Source organism: Melozone crissalis, unplaced genomic scaffold (assembly GCF_028551555.1).
Source record: "Melozone crissalis strain CALT ecotype California unplaced genomic scaffold, PUWL_Pcris_2 ptg000018l_1, whole genome shotgun sequence".
Taxonomy (NCBI): domain Eukaryota; kingdom Metazoa; phylum Chordata; class Aves; order Passeriformes; family Passerellidae; genus Melozone; species Melozone crissalis.
In genome coordinates this window covers 17,528,792-17,555,301 of record NW_026535796.1, presented here as the reverse complement: position 1 = coordinate 17,555,301, position 26,510 = coordinate 17,528,792, and the positions used below count along the sequence as shown (strand labels likewise).

The 26,510-nt window shown below is 42.0% G+C and overlaps 1 protein-coding gene across 2 annotated transcripts; it reads right to left on the bottom strand.

The window, feature by feature from the left end:
* Positions 1-123: 123 nt before the first annotated feature.
* C1QTNF4 (C1q and TNF related 4) lies at positions 124-26,510 on the bottom strand. Of its 2 annotated transcripts, none has more exons than XM_054275730.1 (2): positions 26,462-26,510; positions 124-1,650 (listed from the first exon to the last, which is right to left on the bottom strand). In XM_054275730.1, exons 1-2 carry the CDS (start codon positions 26,493-26,495, stop codon positions 542-544), a joined length of 1,143 nt encoding a protein of 380 aa, XP_054131705.1. In that variant the 5' UTR covers positions 26,496-26,510; the 3' UTR covers positions 124-541. The 2 variants fall into 2 exon arrangements, with proteins under 2 accessions (XP_054131705.1, XP_054131706.1); XM_054275731.1 differs by lacking the exon at positions 26,462-26,510 and adding an exon at positions 20,554-20,650.

Sequence of the window (26,510 nt, the reverse complement as noted above, 5' to 3'; positions counted from 1 at the left end):
AGTAACATATCATCAGCTCACACAGTCACCATGCACCTCTCTCACCTGAGCTCCGTACTGGCTGGTACCTCAGCCAGTGACAAGCACGCAAGTCTCACAAAGTAGCAAAACTTCCAAACTGAGAACATTCTCATATTTTGTATTTTTATTACATTCATTTTCATTACATTTATTCCCTCCCTGGATAAACAAGGAAAGCCACCACACCCTTTGCTCTCTGGATGCTGGAGATCTGCAGTAACATGACTGCAGTAGTTCTCTGATCCTCAGCATCTCACTACAGTGCCCTCCCTGCCCCAAAACTACCTCATGCTTTATGTTAAATCAAACACCAACACGGGACACACAGCTACAACCTGAAAGGCCTCTCTATGGATGAATGGCACACACAGCAGTGGCCCTGCAGACAGGGCACAAGCGTGCAGCGTAAGGAAAGCACTGGACACATGACAGCATGCTCAAAGTAGAGGATGATATTCAGAGAAGCTATACCCAAGTTCATGGCACCTTGGCTCTTCTTATGCTCCTTTCACATCTGCATTTAATTGTTTGACCCTTGAGGTGAGCTGGCACCTGGCAGCCACTTTGGCTGAGCCTCTGAATAGATGAGGAAGCCTGTGAAGGTGATGTACTTGCCGTGGTTGCTGTAGGCACCGTAGCCATCATGCTGATGGCTGTAGAGCCAAACGGTGTCCCCGTATTGCAGAGGCAGCATGATGCTCTGGCTCTGCATCTCTCGCCGCTTGGAGTGGTTGTCATCATAGATCATGGCCTGCACCTCATTGTGGTTCTTCATCAGCTTCACTGACATGGTCTTAAAGGGCATTTTGCCAATGGTGAAGGAGAAATAGTATGCACCAGGTATACGGCATGTGAAGATGCCAGTGGAGGCATTGAAATCTTTTCCAATATTCACGAACTCTGTATCAAATGTGATTGGCTCGTGCTGGGTTTGCTTCTCATCTGTCCCCAGGAGACTTTGTGAGCGGGCAACAGAAAATGCAGAGCGAGGGTCTTGTACCCTCTTTGGCTGGTCAGACAACACACGTCGCTGTGAAGCTTCATTCTGCTCTCTGGGGAGCTGCTGAATTGTGTGAGGATGTGGCCCGAGCTCTTGAGAGTCAAGAGCATTCTGGAAGAAGGCAGAAGTGTCTGGATAGATCAGGTAGCCATTGAAAGTTGTATAGGGCCCCACATTGCTGTAAAGAGCGTACTTGGGATCTCCGTGTAAACGCAGCCACACTGTGTCCCCGTAGTCAAGCTGCAGCATGGCACTCTGGCTGGCCACCTTGCGTTCCTTGCGGTGATGTTCATCATACACAATTACCTGCACCTCATTCTTGTTTCTCATCAGCATGACAGACAAGTTTTTCTTTGGGTATTTCCCAACGGTGAAGGAAAAGTAGTAGGCTCCTGGGATCCGGCAGCGAAACAGTCCAGTCTTGGGGTCAAAATCATTGCCAATATTCACATATACTTTGTCAAAGGTAATCACCATCTCAGAGCTTCCTTCCATGCTGCTGGTTCTGGCCACAGAGAAGGCAGAGCGAAATTCAGTACTGGTGTCTGCTGGGAAGCCATCTGTAGGAAGAAAAATCATGCAGCAAAGGAGGCCAAAGATGATCTGAACGTTCAGTGTCATCATTGTATCTGGAAGAAAAAAGAAGCATATTTTAGCAGGAATAGCATTAATTTACAGCTCACAAATGAGTTGAAATCCAGACTTGAATATTGCTAAATAAACATGATCCATGTCCATGTCCATGGAAGATCCATGTCCAAATATTGAGAAATTTCCAGTGTGTTTTTTGAGCAGTGTATGGGACCACACCATAGTTCAGATCCCAGCACCACTTTTATATTTTCCTAGTGAGAGCTGGACATTTTTAACCTGTTCTTGTGGAAAGAAAAAGCATCTTCTCCTTCGAAAGCCTGACTATCCTACAGCTTGACTGCAAAACACCATGTTGCTCACATTGCAGAGGGATCTCAGAGCCTGCTGGGGATTTGCCAGAGCTCCCTTTTGTTGTGCCTTTTTTTATTCATAAGACCAAGGATGAAACAAAGCCCTACACAAACCCTGCATTATACAATGGAGACACAGCTGGAGGGCAGGGAAAAGAGGACATATGCTCTAGAGATTCCCATGCAGATGCCATTGCCTCACAGTGCAGTAGTTGTTTCACAGGATGTGGAAGCTGGAAGCCAAGTAAGCTGTTAGATCCCATTATTCCAACATGAATCTGTGGAAAGTATAAAGAAATATGAAGAAGAAGGAATGTTTAGGGAAGGAAGACAATGGAGAAAATTGCTCAAGTAATAAAAAAAAGAAGGAAAACAAAATGGTAAGTAAAAGGAAACTCTCCTAAAGTGTACAATTTCTGAGAGAGAACTGAAATACCAAAAATAGGGAAACAACTCCCTAAATGGATAACAGACTAGACATAAAAACTTCTTTGACCCCTAAAAAAGTTAGGAGCTAATAGGATTTTCTGCTAAATTTTTTTTTTTGGATTGAGGCCAAAAATTATCTATTAGTGCTTTCAGGCTGGAAACAAAACTGCCAGTCATTCCAGTGAGAAGCTCCTCTTTCTGTCACCTCTCGGTGCTTATTAAAATATCATTCAGGCTAGGAGGCAACTGCCTGGTTTGCAGTCTGCTCCATCTGTCACACCAAAACTGGTGCCTTGCCAGCCTGCAAACAATGAATTCACAGAGCAGCAGAACAGAAGCAAAACATGCAACTCATTGGGGGGAGGGTTGAAGACAAATCCTGCATTAAAAAGGATAAAGGGGTAAATATTTGAATCATCTGAGATGGCCTAGTAATAGAAGTAAAGCACACAGAATGCACATAGACTGTGAGGTGACAATGGGATCCTACTTGGCAAGATGTGATACCTAGAATCACTCACCAGAAGGAATTCAGCTCGAACCCTGCTCTCTCACACTTGAGAATAAAATGAAATCTGAGGTGCAGCTTTAATACATAAGAACCCAAGAATAAATTAGATTCTCAATTACATGAAAATGGCACACTAGCAAAGACTAAAAGCAATACCTGTCCATGTCCCAATTTTATCTTAGATCACTTCTCTCACAGACATCTGTAGCAGGGCTCTCAGCCTAAGCAGGCTTGTAAGTTTGTCAGTGAAGGGCTGAGCAAGGAGAGTTTGCTGTTCAGTGGAGCAAGGACGGGCTGCTGATCAGTGAAAACAGTGAGCAAGGATAACTGAGTGATAACACTGAGCAAGGATAACTCTGCTGTTCTTAGCACTGAAGAATGCTGAGACCAGCTTGACCAAACTCCCACCCCCACCACAAGGACATGCAAGACTGAAGCTCCCTGACCAAGGCTGGGAGCAGCAAGGATGTGCAGGTCCTGATTTGGAAGTTGAAGAGAAGGAACTAAAAAGCTGCCAACACATTTTTCAGCAGAAAGCATATTTTGCTGAGTAAGCCTGAGAACACATAATCTAAAAAATGCCTGTTTTGAACGCATATTAAAGTCAATCACTTTATACTATAAAAGGCCAGTGTCACTTTTGCACAGCAAAGATTTCTAGCATACCTCCCTAAGGTGTGTGAAGATCCTTCCTTTCAGTGGGGACACTTCTCAAGGTTATTCCTTGAGGCTGAACGACACAGATTTTCCCAGTTGTTGGTGTAGATAAGTAACATCAATCTCTGCTTAACAATTATTCTGCTACCTTGAATATAATCGCTTTAATATAATTGCTTCAAAAACAGTGCACTAAATCACCAGTAATACCAATCCATACTGTGCAGGAAATGATTCTGATTAAGTTTTTTTCCCCTCTAATCATTATTGTAATAAATTAAAATAAATAAATAATTTTATTTATAGAAATATATCTGGTTTGCCATCCTTAATTCTGCAGAATGAAGGTGCATAAAAGCTCAATTAAACCTGTGTAACTCTTTAGATATAAACCATCGACTAAGTCTGGGGCTGAGATTGTGTCCAGCTGTAGCTCTGTTCCTCTCTCAGAAAGGATTTAGAAAGGGAGTCCTTTCTGTACCTTGTGGCTTCTGTTCGTGAAGGGAGGGCTTCTCTAATAAACTTTGTCCGAAGCTCCCATTCTGCCTGCGACATCTCAGAATTCTCCTCCATGCCCCTGAATTCAGAATGTTTTTCCTGACCTAGCCTGCTCCTTCAGGCCTCCACGGGCTGCAATGAAGGTTGCTGAGAGAGCTGAGTGATGTCAATTTGAGGCCACTCTCGATCATCTTTGAAAGGTGATGGGAGATCAGAGGAAGTCCCTGGTGACTGGAGATAGGCAAATGTGGCACCCATGCTCAGAAAGGACAAGTGACACTACCTGCAAAACTACAGGGTCGTCAACAAGTTAGCCCCTCACTTTGGTCCCTGGGAAAATCATGGAGTGTTCTTCTTAGAACATATTTTTAGTCAAAGGACATGCAATTTAGCCCACGTTATTTAATTGAGCATAGACTAATCATACTGATTGCTGTCTTGTGGGAAGAGATCAGCGGATGTCACCTGCATTTTAGCAAGGCTTTTGTTTCAGTCTCCTAGAGCATCCCTCTGTCCAAATTTTGATGTTAGATAAGTGGACTACTAAATAAGTGAAAAACTGACTGGATTATCAGGCTTGAGAACTAGTGTTTAATGTTCAATTTCAGATGTTTCAATATTATTTATAAATGTCCTGAGAAGCAGAGAGAATGCCCACTGATCAGTCTGCAGATGACACCAAAACAAATGGTTGACCAACATACTTGGAGGTACAGCTGCTATTCAGAGGGACCCAGACAGACTAGTGGGATGGACTGAAAAGAAATTCAGTGACGATAAATGCAAAATACTGTACCTGGATGGACTAGCCTGTGTGTTGGTACAGACTGATGACTGGTTGGAATTCTGTCTGAAAAGGATCTGAAAAGAATCTAGAGCTTCAGGAGAACAATAATTTGTACCTGAGACAGTGCTGTGCTCTGCAGATACTAAAGGCTTACAGCACTCTGAGGTGCAGAACAGAACACAGCCAGGAACCACAGACTGTGATTATTCCTCTTCAGTTGGCACTTGAGTGATTCCAGAAGAGGGCAGCCAAGATGGTTGAGGTCTGAAGCACCTGCCCAACAAGGAGACGCTGATTGAACTGGGCTTGTTTAGCATGGAAAAGAGAAAACTTTGGGGGGACCTAGTAGCAGCCTTTCACTGCCTTTAGTGGCTCCAGACAGTGCAAGGTACTGCACTGGTGAGCATGGTGGAAGAGGAACAGACAATGATCATTAAATCCGAAGGGGAAGAGTCAGACCAGATATAAGCAAAATAATTTCATGATGAGACAACTAAGAATATAACAGTTTGCCCAAAGAGATTGCAAGATCTCCATCCTTGGAAGTTTACAAACAAGACTAGATTAAGCTGTGAGCAACCCAGTCTGCATTCAGTGTTGGCCCTGCTCTCAGCAGGAACTTGGACTAGAGACTTCCTAAGTCATGATTCCTGAGTCTGTAACTGAATCCCATAGCTACTACTCCTTGCATTTAAAATTCACTCCCTAATAACCCTAGCCATGGCACTTACATGGAATTAACCAGCTAACAGCAGGTCTAACAGACAGACTATTTTCCCTCCAGCAAATTGAAGCATATTCAATGAAACAATTAATCCATACCTAAGTGTCACACATCTGCTTCCATGCTGTCTTTATTTTAGCTTACTTTGTAGTTTCTGTATTCCTCAGGGAAATGGCTGTCTTTCTTTCCATGTCTGTACAGCATTTGGCTACTGCTGCCATTTAAACAATACTAGTAGACCCTAATATCTCACTAAGAACTAAATCCCAAACTGTCACACTTGTGAGCCCAGCAGCTGGTTCAGCAGTATTATTCTTGCAGAGTGCTACCTCCAGCATGGCAGGCTCATTCCAGCTTAGAAAACCAAGCCCTAAAGGCAAACTTTTAAGGGCTATTAGATGCTCCAGATTCATACTCATTCATTGTTATTCCAGTGATCACCATGGTGTGGCTGCACGGAGAACCAGGATGACTGTGACATGGCTGTGTGCTCTTGAGACAACAAATGACAGGAAAGGATATGGCATTTGCATTTTTAGCAACAAGCCTGCTTCTCTGAAATGCTGCCTGGGCTCCAGACTTTGTTCAGCATATCCAGGAGTCAGGGGGGATACTGAAAGGACATCACTGCTGGCCGAAAAAAGCACAGAAAGACAAAACAGACCAAGTTTAATAAAGTGTGTAGTGAATCTGACCTTATGAGCCTTCAAATGACCACTATCCTTGTTTCTGTTTGAAAGTTAATTTCTCTGTAATAAGGCCCCTTATTAAACATTGGATAACTCAGTACAGTTGCAAAGACCCTCTGCTGCTGCTGCCCCTTATTTATCAGCTCTTTCCAAAAGCAAGTAATTTAAATAAAGCAGTTAATTATGCTGTGCTTCCATTAGCAAGTTGTTTCCTTGACAGCTCCCACTCACCATTTTCAGCACTATTTAGGTTCTTTTAAAAATAATGTGGAAAGTATCTAATAGCTGCCTCTCAAACTAAACCAGGCTAAGAATAATTTGCCAATCATTAGGAAGACAATCCAGCTGAAGGGGTTCTATAAACAGAGGCAACTCGTGACAGCTTTTAGACTTGAGTATTCTCATAGTAATTCTGAAAGATCAAGCTGCCAAAATGCCCCCAAAATTGTTTATGGTGCCCAAGTCTCTTTTACTGGTACAGTTTTCTTCTGGCAGAGAAGAGATAGCACTAGGGATGTGAAGCTGGCTGCGGACACTGTGGCACCAGCCCTGAGTTCATGCTGTGATCCAAGTTTTAAAACTGAAGAGTGAAGTGAAATATCCAGACTAGAGATGGAAAATAGGCCTTCAGTATGTGGCAGCTGTGTTATTCTCATTACATTTACACACAAATCAGGGCCCTTGTCCCCTACCCTGCCATTCCTTATTGTCTCAACACCACAGAAGCATGGAAGAAGCTGAGCAGACCCAACTGATAAGCTAGGTAGGCTACTGATTTTACTTTAGGCAGTACCAGCAGGAACAGCAGACCACAGAGAAGAAGTCAAGAAACTAATTTGGAATAGGAGGCACAAAACACATGATGCAGCTAAACAATTCTCAAAGACACTGGCATTAAATTAGTGACCTGAAAAGAAGGGGCTAAAGTGGTACTGACTCACATAGTAGAACAAGAGCTGCAAAACTTTCTTGAAAAGAAAGTCAGAATTCATCATTTGCATGACCCAGGAAATTTTAATAGCTTTGAGTTTGCTGGAGGTGATTTTTCTGTCCTGGAACAGAATCAATCCACCAATGAAAAGGCAATTAGTTTTACTCTTCTATTGAGACACGTGGATCTACAAAAGGACATTCAACAATAGAAAGGTCACCCATTTCTACACTTGCAGGACAGACCTACTTGTGAAACCCACAAGGGTTTTCTTTTTATACCAAAATATTAATTATCCAGGTTCCCTAGTCCTACCTTATGCAAGAGTCCTTTAATTTCAGTGGGAGTTTTGCCAGGAATATCACTGAAGAATGAGATATGAAACAAAATTGAAGCAGTACAATTGGCTCAGCTGTTACTAAAAGGTTTTTTAAATCCTGTAAGCTGCAAGAGCAAAGCCATGTTCTCCCTAGCTCTCACCCTAATATTTAAGGACAGCTGCAAATGTTTCAATTATTTGAATCAGTGAAAGCCTGTGTAATGAACATCTTTCTTGGACTATAGTTAGTGAGATTTCTTTTCCCAAGATACCACATACTGTCTGTTCCACTCATCCAACACAGATTAAGAGCATCAGATAATGATGCAAATGCTTCAGTTCTTCCAGCATCAAAGAGAAAATAATTGTAGCACATCCTCAAAAGCAAAATCTGTGTAAGAGTAGATGAGTAACAAAATCAGTGATTCACTTAAGGCTCTGGCCTTTCTTGGCTTTTGGTGAAAGTGTTTGTTTTTCTTTTTTTTAACTCTGGCACAACCCTGGGAGGTAAAACATTGTCTGAAGCATTCAGGATGCCTTTTAGAAAGTATATGTCATGCCTTGAATGACAGGCATGTATGCCATTAATATAGAAAGTGCTTAATTTTGAATGTTTCCCTGAGTCAAGGGAGAGTTCTTTAACATAATAAACCATCTTCTGTGTACTCAAAAATCTGTGGAGAGGCAAAAATTATTTTCAAGTGCCTCAACTCCAGCCATACTCAGGAAAAGGAAATGGAGAGACTTTTTGGGCAGAAGCCACTACTGGTACCCTGCATTTTAGAATATGATGAAACTTGCTGTTTCAACTGAAGTCCTAACAACTCTGGTTAAGCTAAAATGATATTACGTGAAATGATGTAAATTCACTGACCAAAATGAAAACATGATAGTTCTGACATTAGGATTTTTCTTCTTTAACATCATTTAAGAAAATTTGTCATATACATTTGAAGTACCAGGGTGATACACTGCATCTGCCTTTTTGGCTACCATTACATTTTAAAATATATTAATTTAGACAAAAGGGTGTTTAAGTAGAGAAGATGGCTGAATAAGTCCCAGGGGGGAGCAAGGAGTTCTTCCAGCAAACTAATGCTTTAAGATGTAATAATTTTTTATATCCTTTTCTAAAAGAACACATTACACAAGTCCAACTCTCCACCACAAACACACTAGTCAAGAAAACAGGATTAAAACTTCAAAGCAAAGAAATGTACTCTAACACTGGCCAGAAGTGGAGGAACAGAAAACACTGCTAGAACATTTGAGTTTAAACTGTAGTTCATAAAATGTGTTGAATACTGTAAAGTTGTTTTCACATGCAGTTAAAGCAGCAGTGGATAAGCAATCATTGAAATTACACCAGCAATAAACAGTGAAAAACCTGGCCATTGATGGGAAGGAGTTCAGTGACAAACAGCTCCTGTGAAAGCAGAGGCCAGAGGAGACTGGAAACCACATCTTGAGAAAACCAAAAGTCTGCTGCTGTGCAGTGTTTTATTTAACACTGCTACCTTTAGACATAAAACACTGAGACCATTCCAACAGTTGAAATTTTCACATGGATTCCACTACAATTACAATACCAAAGTTAAACCATCTCTTTTCTCAGCCCCAAACATAATTTCCTTTTTTAACCTGGTTTATGTGTTCATTTCTTTTTCTTGGTGTGCACAAGAGATGCTGAGACTGTGGAATAAGGTGATATTGGAGCATTTCATCTATCCAAGCAGGAATCATAGTGCTGCACCAGGAGGCAGATCACACTGGCATAAAGGATTAATAAAGAGTCTGGCCTGGAATATCAGGAGGTATTTTGACAGGCAAAAGAAACTATCTGACATTTTGTCAGTGAATACCATAAAGATCTCAGTTAAGTTTGAGAGAGGAAGGCCCCAAAGGCAGACTGCACACTGCAATCAAGTTCTAGAGAGAGAGGACTCAGAGGACTCAGAGGATGGAGTAGAGGGCAATTTCCTTGTTCCAGGTGGCTGGACTAGAAGCCGTGTAGCAGGAGGATTTTCTCACAAAAGTCCTGGGTGTTTTTGCCTGTGATGGTAAAACCATAAGAAGCAAAAGGACACTGCCAGAAACTGTACCTGCAGCAGACCTACTGGGATGACAGACACTTTATGAGAAAGAATGCTGAGTACAAGCAATTCAGGCTATTCCAATGTGAAATTAGTCTCTAAAAATGAACAAAAACTATTCACAGGGTTTTTATTTTAAACTTCTCAACTGGCTTAAGATACTTAAAATGAATGTGATGGATGTGGATATTAAAGATGTTTGCATGAGTCCAGAGGAGGGCTACAAAAATAACCAGAGAGCTGGAGCACCTCTTCTATGAAGATTGGCTGGGAGAGTTGGATTTGTTCAGTTTAGAGAAGAGAAGGCCTCAGGGTGACCTTACTGCAGCCTTTCAGTACCTAAAGGGCTACAAGAAAGCAGACAGATTTGTCATGAGGGCAAGTAGTGATAGGACAAGGGGGAATAGCTTTAAACTGAAAGAGGGTAGGTTTCGATTAGATATTTAGAAAAAAGATCTTTCCTGTGAAGGTTGTTAAGCACTGGAACAGGATGCCCAGACAGTTGTGGATGTCTCATCCCTGGAAGTGTTCAAGGCCAGGCTGGATGGGGCTTGAAGCAACCTGGGCTAATGTAAGGTGTCCCTGCCCATGATGGGGGGCGAGTTGGAACTAAATGATCTCTAGGGTCCCTTCCAACCCAAACCATTACATGACTCTATGAAATAAAATGGTTTGATTTAATCATCTGACAGAACTGGAATGAACAAGCAAGAGCCAGTTAGTAGCACAGCAGTGCTAAAGGAGAAGAGGAAGGCAATGACTATACAAATGAGAGACTCTTAAGAGACAATGAAGAAGAAAACTTAGAAGTGTTTACCAAATGCTTTTCTAGGTTGGAGACAAAATTGGGAACCTAAGTAAAATGCAGATGGGTTCAACATCCCAGACTACTGCTGTAATTTTTCTCTTTTAGTAAGAGTTTCTTAAGGAAAAAGAGAAATAATTTTCCCCAATAACACAAGAAGCATGGGGACTTTAAAGGGTTCATACAGAAAGAAAAACTGTTTGGACAGCCCCACTGATCACAAGCTTATTAAGGCTTTCCTGAAGTGGCAGGATAGTTCAAATCCTTAGGAGCATTAAAAAAAAATAATCTCTGCTTTAAACTCAATTGGGTAAACTGAGCTGTGAGTGACAAAGTGGAAACACTAGGTAGGCAGAATGACACTGGAATCAGTACTCTGGAATCAACTCAAATTCTAAAACCTTTATTCTTTCTGCTTTATTGTTACACATCATAACTCTTTCTAGCAGCCTTTCTACACTACTTCCTTCCAGTGAAGTAAGGTTTAGCTCTCAGGAAAATATCCCCTCCCTCTGCTAAGAAATGAAAGTCCAGCAACAGTTCAGAGAACATCAGTAGGTGTTTACCTTATGTAAATACACCTACAGGACAGGCAGATATTTGACTTGTTTTGAACCACACTTTCCTCTATGGACCTAAGCAACAGTTTGCTTCAGTGCAGCTGAATTAATATATTCATCCTCCACTCACACTTACAGAAGAGGAGGTTCCTGGGCTATTCTCAGAGTTAATGCTGTATTTGTCCATTTTCTTTAAATCCTTAGTTGCAACAAATACTTAGAGACATTAAAGGTCATCAAGATGAGAGTAAATATTCCAGTTAAACACAGGCTGTACAGGCTTTCCTTCCTGTTCCCTGTTGCCTTCCACTTTCATTCACATTCCCAGTCATCCAGCAGCACACTATGGCACCATCAGCTGGGCAAAATCTTGCAGTGATTCTTTCTTGTTCTTCTCTTATTTCCTCACTAAGAATGAAAACAACTGTTAATAGTAGGTTTATTTGTCCAGGAATGAATATGAACTTGTGGGACCCAAGCTCCACAAAGATATAGCAAATAGGAAAGCAATTGACATTACAGGAATTTTGTGTTACACCTTCCTGTTGAAGGGTGTTGTCCTGGAAATTGTGATGATATTACAAGAGATACTGGAACCTGTGGGCGCTCTCAAGGCTTGTTCATTGTCCTCTCTGTAATGATTTTTTATCCTCAATTTTCCTTCTGTGAGTTTGTGCTCCTCCACTTTGTATCAGTGAATATATGATTTTAATTTAATTGCAATGCAAGATCCTAATCAAACAGAAACAAGTTTTAGATTTTTCTTTTCTGTTTTCTTCTATAGCTGCATAGCCACACCTTCTCTCCCTTTCTCACTTCAGTGGGCAAATAATCATAATTTTTTCCTGGAACTCTGCACCTGCAGAAGTTGCTTTCAAACCCTTCCCCCACTCACTGGAATGTTGTCCTCCAGTCATTTCTCTAAGACCTGCCACATCACCCACCTGAGTGAAAGCTAGAGTGAATATGCTGGTTCTTGCTGGTTAATCATCAAACCTCAAGTTAGGATAAAACTGTGGAGAGAAGCAGTGAACCCCTATGGGAATTAATGGATAGCTGTGCCAGCTGGGATTACATGCCATGACAACAAAAACCATTTTTTATTTAATCATTGAATCTGAATTCACTGTCTGCTATGAGCTGATTTAGCAGTCCAAAAATTTTCACAAGATGGATAAATCTGGTCTCCATCCTGACAACCTGCAGTTAACAGAAAACTGTCAGAAAGGATGAGATTAGTTTTACTTTGCTTGATAAATCATCTTCCAATGCTATGTTTTATACTGACTACTGCTTTCTGACAATAGGCTTTGCAAATCTATCTGAAAAAACTCTCAATGTACTGGGGCAGTTTCTGCAGGAATGCTGCTTTCTTTGCGAGTTTTTTAGCGTGTCTTGACAGGTAAGTCAGGAAAACATGCTGTCTTTTAACATCTGCCATCACACTCAGCCAAAAACCCACATCCATTTCTTTTCATGCCCTGCTGTTTCATTACTGTAAAGAAACTCAGAGAACACTGAATTGCACTGCAGTGCTGCTCTACATTGTCAACATGCGGCAACATCTCAATTTGGAAATTCACTGAGCTCTAGTTCGGTGAGGAAGGTGATAAAAGGCATTAAGATCCATTTATCTTTCATCTCTGCTCTGGCATTTCATTTCTGCCCTTTCTCCTACTGGGTCAGGACACAGATCTGAATGAAAACTTTTGTGTGGGGAAAAAGGGGTGTCAGTCATAGTTCACACATGCTAATATTTTTTCTGGTCCCATTCTCCAACTGTCCAACTGGATCATAGCATCATAGAATGATTTTGATTGCAAGAGAACTTAAAGATCATCTAGTTCCAACCCTCTGCCATGGCCAGGGACACCTTCCCCTAGACCAGAGTCCCATCCAACTTGGCCTTGAGCACTTCCAAGGATGGACATTCACAACCTCTCTGGGCAAACTGTTTCACTGCTTCATTGCCCTCACAGGAAAGTATTTCTTCCTATTATCCATGATAATTCTGTTGCTTTTGTACACAGGGAATTGGTACACAGATCAAGAAACAATAATTAAAGAATAATCACTGCCTGGGACTACCCCCATTTTTGTCACCAGACAGTTGAGACCCCTTGAGATAGAGATTTCCCCTGGTATGGAACAGAAGTTCTTGATGCACACTGAAATTCTTCAATACATATAGTAACCTATAGTGACAATTAAATGCAGCAAAGTAAATCATCAGGGTTAGTAATTGTCATGCTTATTAATACTGACACTTCACAATCAGCAAGGTGTAGTTCCCATTTTCTGTCTTACTTGCCAAATCCCTTGTGAGGAAGATCTGTAGACAGCTGGAATCTGAGTTCTTTCAATTTTTTACCCATCTTACTAGCAATTATTTCTCAGAAGGCTATAGCTTTTGCAAATGAGACAACCCAAAGCTGTGAATTGATATTTGATATCTTCAGGAAAACCACAGTTTCTGATTTCACTTTTAAAACATTTAGTATATTTTGGTCCACTGATTTAATCAGCTTGTCATCTTTTTCAACAGGGAACTGTGAAATTCCTCCCCAACACCCTGCATAAGTCAAGTTTTCACTTCACAGGTTTTTGAACCTGGACTTTTCTGTGACAATCTGACACAGAGGTGCTGCCGCCTACAAGACAGAATCGACGTCCCTGGATAGTGGGACAGAGAGAAGCATTCCTGAGCAATGCCCTCAATACACACATACCCTTACAAGGTTTTTCCAGTATCTGCTTTCTAGCTTTATATTGCTTCCAGTATTTAAGAAAACATCAGTCCTCTCATCACGGCAGCAGAAACGCTTGTGTGACTATTTCAGTAAAACTCTGTCAGCTTCGGGGAGCTGCTGGTAAAAGGCTTTGGCATTGCCCTCAAAAAGCACTGCTGGTCACTGCTGTTCACTCATCAGCTCCTCATTCACAGGGAGGAAGCTCTCAGTGCCTGTCAAGTGCTCACAATTCCAGGCTCATCGTGACCAGCCAGGTTCCTCCCAGACAAAATTGCCTTTGACAGCTTGAAGCTGATGCCTCTGATTTTGCTCATAGGAGAAGAATTTTGTTAAAATACTGAAATAACAACTGCATCAATGCATTGGCAGGTTTTACCTGACTTTTAGACTCTAGTTGGACATAATATAAAAAAACATGAAGGATGTGGCTGCTCTGAACCTGGCTATGCAGATGCTTCATTTAAAGCAGGCTTGGATATCATTACTTTGCATTAAATACGCAGCTCGTACTGAAAGAAGGACCATTTGCAACAGCCTGCACAATTTCCTTGCAGCCACACTGAGAAATTCCAGACGTGCACCCTAAACCCAAACATTCATATTCAGTTCATATTTCAAGACAGTGCTTCCTCTATTCAAATTCTTTCAGTCACCTACCTTCCTTGTAGCTACTTCTGTCTAACAGCTCTCCTTTTCAAGATAATTATCAACATTTTCCACCAGGAGAAACATTTACCATCTGCAGAACCCCCTCCAGCATGTTCAGTATTTTTCTGCACAGCCTGTCTCAGATTTCCTCACAAGTTTCTTGGAGAATAAACCCTTCACCTTGTTGTCTCCTCTTAATAGTAAAAATAGGATTTTTTTACATTAGCTATATTTGCTTGATCTTCTTCCAGAACCACCTTGTTCCAAAGCTAAATTTCCTTTAGCACTGGATCACAGCAGACCTTCTTTTGGATACCCTTTCTGTCTCTCAAATAAAGACTGTTTCATACACTCATCTGAGAAGTAAAGACAGTAAAAGCTAGGATGGGAAGAGGAATAATGAAATAAACTCAGGCAAAGCAGTATAAGCTGATGTCAAGCACTACTCAGTCCTTGGGTGGAAGGGATGTGAATTCACTTTGAAATATCTGGGGCATCAAGTGACTGGCTTTCTAAGTATATAATTATTTTTCCCAAGGTGTTCCAGCAGTAATGGAAGATGCGGGGAGGGGGAAAATCCATCACAGCTTATGTAGTATCACAGTTTGTGCTCATGTATCCTAGACTAGACAAAAAATCAGGATTTCCATCAATTTATGGATAATTCCAGTGTAAGAGTCTTTAAATTACAAGAGATGATTATGCTAATATGTTCACGGAGCAACAGCTCCACAAAAACAGGCTACAAAAAGTGCAGCCTGGCTCTTCATGTTCTCCTTGCCTTGTTCATTCAACACAGATTCTTTCCAGCAGTTGCTTTGCAGCCTTTCAGTCCTACAGAGTACCTATTTTCACAGAAAAAATTCCCTATTGCCTGCTTGCTATAAAAACACTTCCACTGCTCCCAGTAGGCTTTAGCTTCTCTAAGAGCTTTTCTTTTTGTCTGAGTGAAAAGGTCTAAAGCCTGAGGAGAGAGAAAAATCCCTGTCCCTTTAGAGGATTAAAATACTATTTGGTTGGACTCAGAATGTGTTCTATTCAGGATCTTATGTGCAGCCCACCACTTCAGCATCCCCAAGTGTTGATCATTGCTCTCATTTTTTCTTTTTACCTGTCTCCTCACAGAGATCCAGGATTTTTCACCATGCACAGGGGACTGTCTGTTCCATTTATATGAAACAACATATGTTAAACCATGAGTATTACAGGACCTAGATTATCTCCCTGGATAAATGCCTAAAAATATAAATCATAGGACTATGATTTACTTTATTCCTATTCTGAATTCCATTATTTATTCCATTTTACCTCTAAAACCCATTTTTTGACTACAGCCTTTCATTCAAGGAATAAAATACTAGAAGAGTTTGTATTTTCAGTTCAGATAATTTTACTAACTGCTAATCCTGATTAATTTTTCTTCTTCCATAGCATTGTTTTCAGCATTCATAAACTGAATCAAGCATCTGCTCCTGGGAAATCAGAATGTTTCATAACTTCCCCTTTCTTCTAAAAAGAGTGACCCCTTCTAACAGTCTTCTAGAAAGCTCTTACTCTTCTTTCAGGCTCTTTTCAGAAAGAGGTGGTCTGTGGTCTTGGTGCTGTGCTACCCCTGGATACGAGACAACTATCAGAACAGGGCCAGCAGACTTCTTTTATCTCATTCACATGAAATGATCTACAGATGCTAGAAGAATGGTCTAGAGGAGAACTTAAGACACTGAACAGTCCAAGGTGCTTTCCCATTATAGGATCACTAGCCTTATTTGATTCTTCACAGATGATTGTCTAACCTGTTTTTAAAATGTTTTCAGAACCTCCCTATATCAAATATCCAACCGTTTTTATTATCCTAGGTCCTAGAAAATTACTCTTGTAGTTTAAAATAATCTTACTTTCTGCTGCTTCTTGCTTTCTGCTCCATCCACCATGAAGAAAAGATCATTTCCTTCTCTATTTTTTATCTGAAGACTGTTATATTCCCCTGTCAAATTTCTGGTCTAAAAATTACAGTTATTTCAAATCATGTTGCAGGTCACATTTTTGTGACCCGTGATGAGTCCTACCGCCCTCCTCTGGACTCCCATTGATTGAATTGCACCTGTCTCAAAGTGCAAGAACCAACACTTTGCACGGCCCCCAAGCTGAGGCTCTGGCCTCAGAGCAAAAGGATTGCTTCATGTCTTCCAGACTTCCATGTCTTTTACATATCCTAGCAAGATGTTTGCCTTTATTTGCAACAGTATGACATTGACTCATATTCAGCTTGTGATCTATCATAACATATTCTTTTCTGTGGAGTTGCAACCTAGTCATTTACTTCTGCCTTGTGCTTATTTAGTTGGTAATTTCTGCCTTATTGTAGTACCTTGTACTTATCCCTACTGAATTCAATTCAGGTCTTTTCCTAGAAGGTCTTCCAATTTATTGGAAAAATTTTGAATTCTAGTATTTTCCTCCTGCATATTTCAAGTGTCACAGTTTTATGTCCCTGGAAAACATGATATACCCACTCCTTATTTACCATCCAGGTCCTCTAAGCAAACACTGAATAAAAGCAGATCCAGGTCACCCCAATGCAGCTACTGTGTCAGTGTTGAGCAGCTTGTGGCCTCTCTGAAGGACTGGCACATATTAAAAGCATACATATTATGAGCTCTGAATCTTCTGATATTTAAAGAAGATCTGCCTGTTCAGATAATCATGTTTACCCAGTTTATAGCCTCCTTTACCTGCTATGTTCTATGCCTCACCAAAACAAATATTTGCATTAATGTGCTAACCATAGTCAAGAATCTCAACTTTTACATTAAAAATACTCAAAGCCCAAATGAAATCTCTCACTCTTGTTCTACGAATAGCCTTTAGTATGTAAACTGAAGTCAATTCTGTCAGAACCTGCTGGAATACTGACAAAATAATTAGGAAAGATGTGACCATTTCTCTTCACAGACTTAGGGGTATGATAGAAATGCCCTAATTTATTACATTCACTGTAGTTAAAACAGCAGCATACGCTTCAAGGGCAGCACCAAGGCAGCTGGTTGATTTCAATGGACTGAACATTTCCTTTGCATCTGCTCTTGACCAGTGACTGCAGGATCTTTTCCTCAGAGCTGAAACGCAGCCATGACAGTCACGAGCAGGCACAACGCAGACAGTGAGCCTTTGTGTACGTTGGAATAAAGATGATCTGGTATTCCTCCTGACAACAGAGGCTTAACTCTCTGGTCTAGCCCTGACTCTTATTCCAGTAGTCATTACCACAGTGCCCTCAAATTCCTTAACCCAATACGGACAGTTTTCCTGGCACCGTGGCTGAGGCCCCGGCACAGCAGAAAACATGCGTGGTGCAAATTAACCAGCTGGAGGGTAAAGAGGGAGAAATAGGGCTTTATAAATTTTCCCTGTTTCCCAGTGGGGCCCTAGTAATCAATTATTAGCCCCTGGAGTAGTCACTTACTGCTTGCTCTGTGATCATCTGATTCTGGCAGTGTTACCTCTGCTGGAAACCTCAGACCTTTGATTAGAAGCAGCAGGAATTCCTCCTTTGTTCTCTAACCTGTCTGGAGGAAACATGCAACTAGAAAGAGGCTTTACAGGGACAAGAACCCAGGGGTAGACTTGGTATTCACAGACCACCAGCAGCACACAGCACTTGTGTAGTATTGGCTTATCTCATTTGAACACAAATTTCCTTATCTAGAGGAGGGTCAAAGCAAAAGGTACAGAAAAGCTGAAAGGAAAAATGAAGTTCTGACTTTACTTCTGATGGCCAACGGGATCCATACTAAATTTCTGAGTGCCAAACAAGAAGTAAGAGGCTTTTAATTTCTATTGGGTGAAAATCACAGCCAGTATTTCAAATATTGTAAGATAAACTATCAAATTGCCAAGCCTTAATGTGTTTTCCAAGACAGTACAAAGACCCTCACCCCTATAGATTAGTCAGTAAACTGTAATTCAGTGAAACATTATTTTCTTTAACTAGGTACCTTGGAGTAGAATGCATGCTTCATACTTTGGTGATTTAAAAAGGGAGCTGCATGGATGAGTTCAGGAGTAAAATCCACCAAATCCTAACATCTGACCTCAGATGCTGATAACAAAGCCCCCAACTTCAGCATCTGTAAGACTATAGCAATTTTAAACCCTACTTTTTTCTCTATTCTTTTGCCTGAAAGTCAATGCAGAGATTGACTCATTCTCTTGGAGGGAGATATTTCTCAGCTGAAAATATTATATCCTCAGAGGTACTCACCTCCTTAGAAATCTACTGTTACTACCAGTATCAGTTCATTTCAATGCTTTCTGCCTATAACTAACCATAAGAATGGGTGAAATTCTGGCACAATGACAGTGATCACTCAGAGGCTCACTGCCTGTCCATTTTCTGCTAGCACTGGCCTCTTTTTCTTTGGTCTTTGTATTACAGGGTGCTCTGCACAGAAGGTTCAAACTATCTTGTCTCTTTACACCTCTGACATATCATTTTTCTCTGTGTGCTTGTGTTCATCTAGGTTACTTTACACAAAGGTTACAGGTTATTTTATACAAGTCTTCCAAGAGCTGGTGATGAACAGGCAGCCTTGCTGCTCTTCTGAAATACACCTTTTATTAAAATAGAGATAGTCTCTATTATAGTCTCTATTTTTTATTAAAATAGAGACTATAAAAGCTTATCATGCACTACATGACCACAGGTCACAGGATAGTTATCACAAGTATAGCTGCTGCCATTGTGGGCCCACCCAGCCTTCTGTATTTGGAAAATACGAATAGTTCACAGTTTATGAATGGACAGCACAGCACAATGGATAGACGATTACACAAGTAAAATATAAATAACAACAACATCACACCTAAAACATAAATAACAACAAACAGGGTTCTGAGTTTTGGCACCAAATCTCAGGTCCCAATGCATTTTATTTTTGCATCTGTTTCTTCACCTACAAAACAGCAAATGTCTATAACATCAACAAATTGTCAGATTTAAACCAATTCTCTATCAAAGCCATAGGTTTTCCATTAATGGCAACCAAATGCCCTCTGAAGGCATTGCTTCTTTCAGACGGAAAATAAAAAACTCATGTGCAGAGCCTAGTCCATGAACCATTCAGCACTTTGAATTACAGCTTTTTAGAGGGAAACAGAAGGAATGCACAGGGTAATGCTGCTCTATTGGGAATCCTCATTCTTCCTTGACATACCTCCTAGTACTACAAATTAACCCTTAAAAATGGCTAGACAAGGAAACAGCTGCCATACGCCAAGATAGGATTGTGGCCTCACTGGTGTGTTTCAAACTCTTGTTACACATCGCGTCCCTGGAGAAGAGAAACTGCAGAAGGTTGCAATAGCATCAGAATGAATAATTGAAGCTCGGCTCATTCAGAATGTGCAAACACGGAAGGGTCACAAAGCTGCCTTCTAGTCAGGCAGCAGCGCAGAAACTCACCAGCATCTAATAGAAACATCATCTGGAGACACTGACCTACTTCTCTGGGAGCTCTTACAGAGTGGGTTGAGGAGATGACAGTGGGATGGCCAAGTACAGAGAGGACTAAATCGTATTATCTAACATAAAATCATACATTACAGACTCAGTTGTATATGCTACTCTTGAAAAGACCCTCGGGACTTTGTTCCACCAAGAAACCAGAGACCCATGCAGGAATACTGCTATTTCTCACCTGAGAAACTGTCCCTGTGGGAATTTGCCAGGATGCTCTTCCCAATGGCGAGTCCCTAGGAGGTTTTCCTACCTCGTCTCCATGACAAGTGGGGTCAAAATTTTATACCCTTTCCCACATAAACTCTACAGCCATTTCATATTGGGGATGATAGGTGTGAGGGAGGATAACTCGTGCATTTCCCGCTATTGTCCAGCCGCTCGGAGGGAACGGAGGGAGCGCAGCCCGCCCGCGCCCTGCCCGCCGCCCCGAGGGCCGGGATCCCGCAGGGTGCCCCGAGCGCACCCCCCTTCTCCAGGACCGCGGCGGCCGCCGCCAGAGCCCCGACGGTCCCTCCGCTCCGCACGGCGGCCGCCCCCCGGGAGCCGCCGGGGCCAGGCCCGCCCGCGGCCCCGCTCCCATCGCCCCTGTCCGAGCGGGGGATCCCATCTCCACGCCCGGCCCTGCAGGTGCAGCCGGCCCCGGCGGCGGCGGCTCCCCCGGCACGGTACCTGCTGCGCCCCGCGGCGGCGGCTCCGCGGCGTTGGGTCCGAGCGCGGCGCGGAGCGCGGTGCGGAGCGGGGCCACGGCGCTGCCTGCGCACTGACAGCTCGGGAGCCGGGGCTGGGAGGGGGGCTCGGGCACCCGGGGCTCCGGCGCCGAATCAGTGACGGGAGGAGGGCCCGGGGGCGGGCGGCAGCGGGGAAGGGGAGGGGGCGGCGGGGCTCGGGGCTTGGAGCCCCCGTCAGCGCCGCAGCCCGGGCGGCCTCCGGGAGGCGCCGGCGCCCGCGGGCGCTGCGGGCCGGGGAGGCGTGCGAGCGCCGCACGGACAGGGGTGACCGAGGATGCGGCGCTGTGACACGGCCGGGCCGGGCGCCCCGCTGCCTTCCCGGGAGGAGAGGGCGCTGGGGGACGGGCGCCGCGGGACGATGCCCTTCATTCAGCACAGCGGCGGCTGAGCCCGGCGGGCGAGCTCCCCGCCCGGGGCAGCGGTGGGGCAGCGGCCGGACCGCGTGGGGCGGCAGCGCAGCGCCCTCCGGTCCCGGGCTGAGCCACCCGGGACGGGGCTCCCACCCCGGCCGTGCTCGGCCAGGCCGATGGGGGAGAGGAAACAGCCTTAGCTAGACCAAAGGATGTGACTGGGGGAAGCGACAGGCGTTTGGCTAGCCAAGATCGTGTTCATGTCTGACCTTCTGCTCTGGAGATCTCTGCGAGTCCCAAAGCATGTCTACAGACCAACTGTGTTATTTGGTTTATCAAAAGCTTGTATCTCTCTCTAGAAAGCTTGGCTTGCCTTAGATCGTCACCTAACAACAAGAAGGCTGCTACTTGTTCCTTTGAAGGCTGGCACTGATTTTTGCTGACAGCAAAATAGTAGGCTTTTCACATTCCTGATCTGAGTTGAAGAGCAAATTTGGGGTTTTGTAAAGCATGTTTATTATTAACCCTGTAAAATCTAATGTTGACTTCCAAAAAGATGATTTAAAGATGTGAATGCTTAAAAAATGTTCTGGCTCTCCAACACTAAAGGTCTTTTACCCTTCAACACCCACTTGCTATGGGAGGAATTTAAATGCCAGTGTACTCACTCAGAGTAGTGAGTGGCACCTAGTAAAGTTCCCCTTGTGCATTGTCCAGCCGTTGTTGCCCTGTGCTGGCATGCTCTGCTATCCAATCTTCATCGCCACTTACCCTCTTGTGGCACCAGGACTTTCTCCTGCTGCAGCAACAAACACGTTTGAATCAGTTTTCACATAAGACATGTACCAGTCACAAGACTGATTCTTACAACAGACAGAGAATGGGGATAAAAAAAAGAAAACAAAAAGCTTCCTTCTGAGATTCTGAGAGGAAGAGGACTGACAGATGGAATGACCAGAAAGTAATTTACTCTTTGGGGCGAGGATGCAATTTATGGCGTAACAAGAACTTCCTACTCCTTGTCTAACATGGTGTGCATATCATATTAAATACCTGCCACCCTGCAAATCATCCCTGTCTCTGTACCACCAGGTACTGCATTTTCCCCATGTTATATCTTTTTCCTTCCCTCATACAGAGCAAAACAAAGGTGTTGATGACAGGCAGAATGAGACATGAGAGAGTTAGAGACTAACCCTCATGTGGGTCTGGTAACAGCTGTCAGCTGAGCAGAGTATATCCTGGATGGGCTGACATCCAGCTGGTACTGCTGGCTAAACATATTTTGTGCTCTCTTAACAGCTTCTTTACACATTTCAAAGGACAGATTACTCAACACTCAGTTCACTGCTTTTAGAGGAATGAATGGACCACTGACTCCCAGGATATGAGAATGCTCATCTTGGACATAAACTAGACAAATGTATTCCTTTTAATCATCTAGCAATGATAGCAGTGATGAGTAATTATCAACAGTATGATAAACTATCCTTCTAAATATCTATGTTGCCACTGGGGTCAAAGTGATTGAGTACTAAGATACTACAGTATTATAATATAGATGTATATTTTGCATTATCCTGTGTAGTCCAGATGAACTGTGCTCTGTTCTGCCTCGGCCAGACAGATATTCTTTCTCCATGGGGCAATGCTAGTACATGCCTCCTGTGCCCCAGCTGAGGAGAGGCAGAGGGCTGAGAAGACAACTGTGCTTCCATTCAGCAGCAGCTAGTGGATTTACTATATCTCCTTGGAAAAGTGCTAAAACAGAGCAGAGCTGCCTCATCTGTGGGTTCCCAGGAAAGAGGCAGGAGAAGGTGGTTTTGTGGGGGGAAAGGAATACACTTCCCAAAAACAGAGAGCAGAAAAAGAGCTTGTAGTCCCACCTCATACTGTTGCCTTCACTGCAGCTGATAGTCCTCCCCGCAAGGACATGAAGCCCCATGGGTGCATTGGAATGCCTTTTCCATGTTAGTATTCTGAAAATTCTCATGGCATAACTCATGAATAAATGGCAGCCTTGAAAGTATAAGAATCAGTGCTATAAAGTTCAAGACTGTGAAAGAAGATGCTTGTATTTTTTAAAAATGAAACTGATTTCAGTCACTTGTACTCATTCACTCATAGTCACAAGCATGAAGATATGTGTGTGTGAGGTCTGCTCATGGCTCTGTGTATGGGTGTGTGTGACACAGAGGACAGGGGACAGAAGCTCCTGAGTCCTTTTAGGTTTGTCTTCATCAGGCATAAGAAACCACAATCTGGACAAGCAATTTTATGACCCCTGTGAGTCAAGATGTCATGGCATGACTATGACCTCAGTTTTGCATTTTCCATCCTCCCTAAATCTTAGGCAAGGCTGTTGTCCATCAGCTTTGTTTTCCCATTCTGGATATCTTTATTGCTGCCTTCCTGTTGAGAGAAAAGGGATGGGCCATCTTTGATTTGACTGTATCAGAGCACAGACCTTCTGGTGTTGATGTATGCATATTCCTTATTACCTGCTTTATTGTTTGCTTGTACCCTTGTTAAAAAATATGTGCCATATTTTTAAGCTTTGATCTTTATTGTATCACTATAAAGATACAAAATATCAGAGTAAGTAGTAATTCAAACAAGCCTAAGGATTAAAAAGAATACCTCAAGAATATGTAAAGACTCACTAATATGTAAACCAACTTATAGTGGGACAGTGTAAGGCAAAAAGAAATAAACCTGGGTGGTCCATGTGTCAGAAATCCTGCATTAGGATGCTGCTGTTTACTTATTTATTACAAACCTGGAAATGGAATGATCAGGTCTTAGCAGATGTTATCACTTGACTTACAGTAGAGTCTCTCAACAGCAAAGAACATAATTAATGACTATCATGGGTGAATAACTAAAATGTTTTTTTTGAGACCCCCTTCAATTCCCACTGTTCTTGGAATTGAAGGGATTTGGTGAGCTTTGTTTTGGTTTGTTTCTTTTCATGGTCTGAGTTTCTATGATTCTGAATAGCCTACTTAAGAGAGATATGTGTACCATTTCCCTTAGAAGAATTTAAAGCTTGAGCCTTGAGGGTCATTGATCATATCAGGTGTCTGGAGGGTGTTGTAATGGCAGAAAACAAAGTGTAGAGAAATCTTGTGTTGAAATTTGGAGTATCCCCATCTGGAAAGGTAGATCAGAGGGCAGCTATGATCACGTCTCTAGACGAGCAGTTCTGTGCCACATGTGTGAATGAGGAAGGAACAACAGCTCTGGTCAGTGCTGGGTGTGCTGTGTTTTCCTTTTCTTGCCAGCTGAAAGAGATGATGGGTGCATGTGGTGCATGCCAGCAGAAATGCAGCCTAAGTTATGTTCATGTGATTGAAGGGCAACTCTGTGTACAGTGAGAGAAGATTAATATTTCTTGAAAGATTACTTTGGGAGGCACTGGCAGGGACCACAGAGAAAATAGCACCAGGAGAATGCAGAAAACCTTTGTGACTGACTGGAAAAAATATCTGGTAGACAATCAACTTACTGAATAGGTATTAGACTCCCAGCAAGACACCTACTGAGGAGCTTGTCTGGCAATATGTAACAGAAAAATTCAGGAGATATCTGATCAACATTCTTGCAAGAAGGTGAACAATAGCTGCTGGTGACTCCATTAAAAAAAAAAGGACAGATGAAACCAACAGCACAGTGATAACAAGGCAGACTGCTGCAATTTTGATGCACATGACAGATACAAATGCTGATCTTTCCACCAGAGAAGCAGCCAGGCACACAAAAAATTGACAACAAAAGAATGTAGAAAAATATATTTTGAATTCAGTGCAAGGAACACAATAAGGTGTCAAAGAATTTAGAGAAATATTTCACTTGTTTGTCTCCTAGATCCTGAGAAGAAAAATAATAAAATACAATTCTTGATGATAAAGAGAATTTTGATATAATTCACAACATAGGAATTGCAGAATGTTGATGGTTCACATAACCTCTGTAGGAAGGAAGGTGTGGTATAATTTCATGAAACTTAAAGTCCTGACAAGCATTTCACAATGACCAAATATGAAAAGAATGTCAAAATTCTCCTGGAAGAAACAAAGTATTTTCCTTTATGTTTGAGGAAGCTGACATATGTCAGAGAGATGTCCGACTCTGAATTCCACTGGGACACCTGCAGACACATATACAGATCTTGTATAAACTCAACAAGAGATTGCCTGACACCACAATCAAATCTATCTCATCCAGTTAGGAGAAACAAGCAAGCAAGCAAACAGACAAAAAGAAACCCAAACGAAAATCTCTTTAAAACAGTTTGCCTAACGACAAGTTAGTTCCTCTCCAACCACCAAAGAAGAAAGCCATTTTTACAGGTATGGACTTTTCCCTTTCCTCATGCAGTCTTTGTCCTTTTCCTTACAAATATTCTGGAAAATTTATTCCTTTCCCATATCACTAGAATACAAGTTAAATATCATAACCAAGACTTTAATGTCTATATTCAATAGTACTGACCCAGAATCAGCTTCTAAAGATGAGGATCAGTTAGCATATGCAAGCAGGAAACCTTAACAATACCATTGTAGTTGGATCCATTCAGAATCCCAAATAAATCCCTAGAATTTGTAGATGGTAGCTACATAAGCAGAGAAGCAATTATTTCCTTAATGCGTAAATACTTTAACTAAATGGTATCCACTGACAGCTAATTCAAAGGTTTTTTAGTGATAATAAAATTTGCCTATTAAAACTGATTTTTTTTTACAAAACTATCTTTCATATCCAAATGAGGACAATATAATTCTCTATTTTAGGCTAATAATAAAACCATTTTGAAATCTTTCTTTCCACAGTGTGTACCTATATCTATGTATCTCTGGTCTTCCTCCATGTCCCTTGAATTAAATTCTGAATTATGTGGGCATTTACCCACAACAGCTAAAATGACTTTTAATCTCTGAGCTGTGTTCCTAAAAATCTGAATATTAAACCCTCATCTTCACTCTAAGAGACTAATCAGAATATGTGTCAAAGAAGCTGAGAAAAATCTTTACAGGGTTGATCAATCTTTTCAGTAACTAAGTTCTTCAATGTTTCAATTTGAAAATGTGCATTTTCTCAGAAATCCAACATATTCCTCATTTCTATGTGTGTCTGAGTTTTCACATTTTTAAAACTCTGTAAATTGACACATTTTTATTACTATCAGCTCTCCTTCAGACATCCTTGGGATTTAAGAACTCTCCTTATTAGTTGAAATTATAGAACAAACATGTTGCCAAGCTATTTTTACCAATAACAACATGCTTGGAAATTGTGAACCTCTGTGAATATAACTGGACAAATGTAAACAGCAGTGATCTGAGCAGTAACCTCTAACCTTTTGCATTTTTTCTTGCCCCTCAATTGCGTCGTTAAATATTTCTGAATGAGTACATAGACTGCCATGTGGTAAATCCACATTAGGAAATGGATACATCTGAAAAATAGTCAAAGAAGAAAAGAAATGCAATTCATCACCTGGATGAGGTTCCTGGTCCTGTTCATTGCGCATTTCCACAAATGATTG

Bases quoted from the DNA above. Each gene is read 5' to 3' on its own strand.
- C1QTNF4 (XM_054275730.1), bottom strand. From the start codon at position 26,495: ATGCGCAATGAACAGGACCAGGAACCTCATCCAG. The intron at 1,651-26,461 runs GTGATGAATTGC...TTTTTCTTCCAG, and splicing joins GGACCAGGAACCTCATCCAG to ATACAATGATGACACTGAAC.